The 6,671-nt window shown below is 52.7% G+C and overlaps 1 protein-coding gene across 1 annotated transcript in view; it reads right to left on the bottom strand.

The window, feature by feature from the left end:
- Positions 1 to 2,630: 2,630 nt before the first annotated feature.
- The window catches only part of GCN1 (GCN1 activator of EIF2AK4), a 54,827-nt gene continuing 50,786 nt past the window's right edge, over positions 2,631 to 6,671 (bottom strand). Inside the window, exons 54-58 of the mRNA XM_057745107.1 lie at positions 6,349 to 6,445; positions 5,832 to 5,980; positions 5,352 to 5,459; positions 3,878 to 4,096; positions 2,631 to 3,352 (exon numbers count right to left, since the gene is read on the bottom strand). Of these exons, the coding sequence (XP_057601090.1) occupies positions 3,227 to 3,352; positions 3,878 to 4,096; positions 5,352 to 5,459; positions 5,832 to 5,980; positions 6,349 to 6,445 (699 nt within the window). The 3' untranslated portion in view covers positions 2,631 to 3,226. The remainder of the gene's footprint in view (positions 3,353 to 3,877; positions 4,097 to 5,351; positions 5,460 to 5,831; positions 5,981 to 6,348; positions 6,446 to 6,671) is intronic.

Genomic DNA, 6,671 nt, shown 5'->3' with positions numbered 1-6,671 from the left:
TCATATGTATGAAGTGGTCAAGTTAAGGTTTAAAACTGACTTCCAAGTCCATGCAGCTCCACTTGGGCACTATGTACTAGAATTTTAAACCAATAGTTGCATTTCCTTAAAAGTATTTTAGAATCTAGATCTTTCAGTTAGGCTGGTTCCTGTTTTTCCTATTGTTCTTATTTAAAAAGACCTGGAGCAGTTTAAACACTGGTCTGCACAGAACTGTACTTAGAAGAAAAACATTTCCAACCAGCTGTCTTGTTTCAAGATCAGCTCTCAGCAAAATTACATCCCCAAATCCCTGCCAATAAAATAGTGTTGACCCTGCCGGTCCCTTGCCCCTCTCATAAGCCCTCCGGCATCTCAGCAGGGGGACAAAGGGAACTCACCTTTGGTTCCTAGAAGGGATGTGAACCATGTCACACCGCCACATTTTAAAACACTCTTGACACCCATGATTCTGGAGGCCCCTAGAGTTAAAGGGCTGAGAATGCTCGGTTTAGTTTCTCTGGATTAGCTAAAGGCACACATCTTGTCACTGCCTTTTGAACACATGGCAGAGAAAGACAGGAGGCCCCTCTCTAGAGGATCACGAGAGTCTTAGAGAAGAAATGTCTTTTCTAAAGACAGCAAGCGTCCTGTGCATGGGGTGAGGTATGGGTCAGTCCACAGAGCTGCCGGGGAAGGCCTGGGGCAGCTCAGGCCCCGGGCCAGTCACCTCGGCACTTTACTCTGTGCTGCAGAATGTGAAAGGCCTGCAGGTGCCAGTCTAAAGAGGGACAGGTGCTTGTACCCAACCAGCCAGCACAGCAGGAGTAAGAGAAAGGCTAAGGACATGAGTGGCTCTGGGGACAGACTGCCACTTATTAGCCGTATGACTTCTCTGTGCCTCAATTTCCTCCTCAGGAAAACAGTAATAACCAGAGAAACTACTGGATGGGTTGAGTGGATTAAGTGAAAAAAATGCCAAATGTCATGTTATAATTACTACGAACCCCCAAAGGATAACTTTAAGACATATTGAGAGCTTCCGTTCCAAATTCCTCATTTTACAGATGAGAAAATTGGCCCAGAAAGGTTGGGCGACTCGTCCAAGGTTAAACAATTCTACCAACCACCTGGGCAAACAGCTTTGTTCTCTGCTGCCTAGCTCCATTTCCTCCAGGGTGTTCGGTGCAGGCAGCTGTTTTCAGGACTGCTATGACTCTGGCCTGACGGGGTGCCCTTTGCCTGCTCCACTGTCATGGCTATGACAGCCCGCCGCAGCTCGTTTCCTGGGAGCTCACACCCTCCTTCCAGACTTGGGGAATGCAACTCAGTATACTCTGGGAGCCTTTGAGTCATCTCCGTCTGTGAATCAACCTTCATCCATCTATCCTGAACACAGAGATCTCAACCTCCTCCAGTTTCGGGAACTGAAACTGGTGTTTTTCCTTTGGATTTTGCTTACTGAGTGCCTTCCACCTCTAAGTACCTCAGGGTCCCCTCCCGATTTCAGACTGGGGACCGAACACCACAGACGGACATAAGCATCTACTCTAAGATTCTGAAGAAAACACTGAAAACTTACCTCGGGGGCTTAAAAGAGGTTTCCCAGCCCACACCCCCGTCACGCAGGAACTTCATTTGCCTCCCCATGGCTAACTGGAAGAGGTGACTGCACACACAGACAGCTTGCTGGACATATGCCCCAGGGAGCTGGGAGGAGGCTGATGACCATCTGAATCCCAGAAGCAGAGAACGGTTACCATGGCTACCAAAAGCTGTAACCATTGGCTGCCTTGGCTATGGGGACCGGCTCAGCTGACCTCTCAAGGTCCCTTCCAGCCCTGGGATTCTACAATTACAGTGAGCCAGCTGAGACCATGTCTGCTGCAAGAAAATAGGAAGTCCTGACATATAAGGCTCAGGCATGGAAAGCAAGTATCTCGGAGGTCACCTTGTCTTATTCATCAGAAGTGCTGAGTCACAAGGCTACTTTCTACCTCTGCTGCATTATTAACCAAAGTCTTGCTTTTTTTTGACCTTTTAGGCTCTTTATAAATTGAGTTCACGACCACCATATTTAATTTTTCTTCCTTTTTACAGCTCTGACCAGAAATTCTGACAGACGTTTTTTCCACATCGTGACCAGGAAAACGGCCCAGAAACACTTGCGTCACCGGGCCCGAGGGGCACGCTCCACTAGGTAGGACGCTTGGATCACGAGCCTTCTAAGAACGGGGAGGAAGGAAGTCATTCATGAGGGAGGCAGATGCTGAACTGCAACTTTGGTTTCCTCTGGCAACTCTGATTACAGGAATGTGGTTTGTTCTTATTCCACAGAGGGGAAGAGTTTCTCTTTAAAACTCAACTCCCAGAAGCTCCCTACCTTTCTGAGTCAGGACAGAGCAGGGAGGTGGCTAATTCAACCCCTGTAATCTCCACACCAGGTGAGATCCCAGGCTTGGCTGCACCCCTCTTGAGACCCGACCTCAGGACAGAGAAGATAATCTACAAGACTTCCAAGAGCAGGAGAGAAACGCCCAGAAATCAGACTGCTGCCTGTGCTTATGAAAACAGCTGCAGGCCTTGCCTTGTTCCTGATGCAGGAAGCTTCGTGTTTAGTGGATATTTGGAGATTTTTAAAAATCCGCTTATCAAGATTAAATCAAAGCCTTTATTAAACATCCCTCCTTCAAACCACCTGCATTTAAACCTATACCCCTCTCCCGACTTGCGAACTGCTAGGGCTATGCGTGTGTCATTGTCACCTGATGGGTCAGATCCAGTTGGGCCACACAATGCTGAAAAGCCATGCCAAGACACACCACATGGGGCAGACCTCCACAGTTCTGTGCCCCCCTCAGGATCTAGGCAAAGGTTGGCAGCACTGGCCCTGGAACCAGAGCTCAAGCATAGGAGACCAGGAAGCAGAAGTCTGAGCCTCCTTGTTCCAGACCTAGCCATGCAGAGCGGACGAGCAGCTCTTGGCTACCGCTGGGTGAGGCTCGCCCATGTGCTTTTTCTTCTCGTCTCCAAAGAAAAGGGTGAGAGATGAAGGAGGCAATTTTCAGTTGTGTGTGGGTTTGATTTAAGGCTTTGGCTATGGTCTGTTGATACATTAAAATACTTTCTGGGAACGCCATCTCCTAAGCTCCCCATCAGAACAAACGTATTTTCAAAAATGAAAACACTGAACAAAGAGGTGGAGCTGAAATGCTGATGCAGAGCCCAGTGGACAGGCCCAGGTCTGTCAGGTCAGGATGGTGTCGTCCACCTGCTCCGTGGAGTCGGCCTGGCTGGCCAGCTTCTTTAGGGACCTTCGGTTGCATTCATTCAGCACCTCCAAGCTGGCCACATCCAGGATCTTGCAGAGGGACTGCGGGGGGTGGGGAGATGGAAATGAGGAGACGAATATATGGCTTCAGATTTCTCCAATCAAAGATAAAAATGAATGTTAACCCACGACTAGAACCACTGAGGTGGAATCTGGCAAAATAAGGGAATCAGACGTAGCCAGGGAAAGCTAAGACAACCACTCATCACGCCTTTCACATGGTGAGGCAGTATTCAGTGCCTTCAAGGCCGCTCAGCAGGGAGGGGACTGAGTGACAGGACTCTGGGCTTCAATGGGCAGCCCTGTGGGATCTGTTATAGGTCTGGGTGCCACGTGAGATTTTATTTGAAGACGTGGCTCTGTTGCTGAAAGAAGTCTGAACACCTCAGGAGTAGAGGAATGTGTTTTTAGGCACCAGACCTGTCACCTGATCACAATCTGCCCATCAACACTCATGCATATGGACGGGGTGGCAGAGAACAGTGATGCTCAAACACTGTCATGCAGAAGGCCTGCAAAGGTGAGCGCCCACAGACGCCCCAGGAGACGCCAGTCCCAGGCTCCCACCTGAAACACCTCTTCTCCCTGCCTCATCTTGAGGAGGTTGACGATCGCCTGGTCGCTGTAGGCCCTGACGACAGTGTTTTTATCCTTGGTGTTGTCAAGAAGAGCCTTCAGGATGGGCTTGATAGCCTGGGGGTCCAGGGCAGGCAGCGGGTCCTTGTTTGCCCACCAGATCATCTTCTCAGCCACCAGCCTGATGTCACTGGATGGGTTCTGCAGACACTACGAAGAGAGGCGCAGGCTTTCAGCCAGACACATCCAGTCTGTTTCTCAAAGCAGCCCAGACTCTGCCCTGACAGGCCCTCCATCATGGAAGCTGACCGCACTGCTCTGCTCTGATGCTGCCCCACTGTGGAAGGGTAACTGGCTGTGATTCAGAGCCCATCTCCTCCCCCGCAGCTAGTGCTACTCTCTCCTCCGGACACCACTTTCAGCCCACGGGCTTTCAGCTTCCTCAAACACACCACGCTGCTTCCTGCCTCAGACCTCTGCACTGGCTGGTCCCACTGCCTGGGACGTGCTTGCCCCAGATCCTCGCTTGGTCGTTTCCTTCTCATCCTTCAGGGCTCAGCTTAAATGTCAGCCTTCAGAGGTCTCCCCGACAGCCCCACCTAAACTAGGGCCCTCCCCCAGCTTTCTGTGTACCTCTCCCTGCAGAGATCTTGTCTGCCCCGTTCACCGCTGCACCTTCGGGGTTTAGCCTGGCCGGGCACACAGCGGGTCCCCAGTAAGAGAGGCTGATAACAGCTCACGCAGGGTGACGCCGTCACGCAGGCCCCGTCTGCTCGGGGCCCTGTGAACTCTCCACTCCGGGCGTCTGCGTGGTGGGGGAGCCAGCCTTGGGGGCCTCACTGTCAGAGCGAGGTGAGCACACCAGCAGCAGTGACACTGCCTGGGAGCTGCTTACCAAGGCGGGGTCTCAGCAGTGACACTGCCTGGGAGCTGCTTACCAAGGCGGCGTTCAGGCTTTGCCCCATCTCTTAAAATGCAGATTCTGGCTCTGTTTTGTGTGCACACCGTTTGAGAAGCAAGTTTATTACACAGGTACTGGGGGCCCCACTGTCAGGCTCCCCTGCTTTCCTAACTGGGTCTTACAGGCACCACAATACCCACACTAGTAAGTGTCATGCCTGCTGAAGGGAGGCAGGGGAGAGAAGGTTTATTAAAATTTGAACCCAGGCCTATCCCAAAGTTTGTGGCATTGGGGTGCCTAGAAAAAATGCCTAAAATAGAGGTGCTCAACTTGATTTGGGGTCACAGGTCTATTTGAGATTCTGACGAAAAGTTGGGCAAAAGGAAAAAAAAAAAAGTCGGGCACTGTTTCAGAGAAAAATTCACACTTGACCACTTTGCATTCCAGCCCTACGGGCTCAGAGACCTCCCGCAGGCTATCCATGGAGAGCTCCTAGAACACAGGGGACACACCCAGTGTTCTTTGGTCACAGGTCCTTCTCACAAGCCAGGCTGCCCTGCTCACCTTAATGAATAGGCTGGAGAGTTTGGCTGGCAACTGTCCTCCTCCTGTCTGGATGTGATGCTTCATCAGGAAGCCCATGCCCCGGACCCCGCTCACAGCGATGGGGATCTGTGGAGAGAGGAGCGGGCTAGACGGGGTGGCCTCTAGCTCTCTCCTCAGGGCAGCAGGGCCAGGCACCATCCCTTCCCCAGGAATTTCGGGGGACTCTGGCTCTTCACCACCAGTCCCCCCACCAGCTCTCATGGAGAGGGTCTGCCCTGGCTGTGGGGCATGAATGAAGCCTGAGTCACCAGTTCCCAGATCAGGAATCAGAGACTTTCTGACCTAGAAGGGACCTCTAGATGCTCCAACCCGAACTCCTCACTGTTTAGATGATGAAACCGGGGCCCAGAGAGATCAAGTACTGGGCCAAGGGCACCGTAAGTTACCAGCAAAGGTAAAATTCTCTGACCACCTGGTCTGGCTGCCCCAAAGCCTCACCCTGTCTGCCGTGGCATTGCTGAGGATCATGTCCTGGACGTCACTGCTGTATTTGCCTGCACAGAGTCTGCTGGGAGCCACACTCACAGCCACGGAAAGAGCCAGGCTACGCCCGTGCCAAACCATCCAGTCAATGCCGGACACGTCTGCTGGGTGGAAGGACACACCGGGGTCAACCTGCACCTCACAGCACGGCCCACCACCCACGAAGCCCACCTCCCCCACCAGTGACTCGTGTGCCAGCTCAGAGCCAATGAAAACCCCAGGCCACGCCGCACACGGGCCTCCCTGCCCCAGTGGACGTCTAGCAGTCGTCCCTCAAAAACTGCTCCAGACTGTGGCTGTGTTCTTGGAGCAGAGACACTCAGGGCTACAGGATCCCTGGAAACTCCATTTTGTTTTAACAGCTGAATTTCCAAGGAGAGCGTGGTCCAACTGCCAGAAGACCCTCTGAGGGGAAGGGGAGACAGAGAGGCCCCGAAAGAGAAGCCCCCCTCCATGGATGCAAGAGGCCTACCCAGCAAGTACTGCTGAAGAATGGTGCTGAGCTCCTCTTCCGTCAGAAAGGCACACAGTTCCCCCAGGCACCCGGCCGAGGAGACGCGAGTGTTGTCCTGACGGAGCGGAGAAGGCAGTGAACAGGGGTGTGAGCCCACACAGGCTCCGCGGGAACCAGGGCAGAAGGAAGGCGGACACCACGTCCAGTCCTGCCTCCAGGCACTCGCGCTCCCACCGCCAGAGCGGGACTGCCACTCACTGCAGCTGCCGCTCGGTGCCGAGTTAAAAATTACACGCCCAGCACTTAACTTAATTATAGAAAACTCCAGCGTGTGTGCATAT

This window comes from Hippopotamus amphibius, chromosome 8 (genome assembly GCF_030028045.1).
Source record: "Hippopotamus amphibius kiboko isolate mHipAmp2 chromosome 8, mHipAmp2.hap2, whole genome shotgun sequence".
Lineage (NCBI taxonomy): Eukaryota > Metazoa > Chordata > Mammalia > Artiodactyla > Hippopotamidae > Hippopotamus > Hippopotamus amphibius.
Note: the sequence above shows the minus strand (reverse complement) of the source record. Positions and strands in the feature narration are given on the sequence as shown.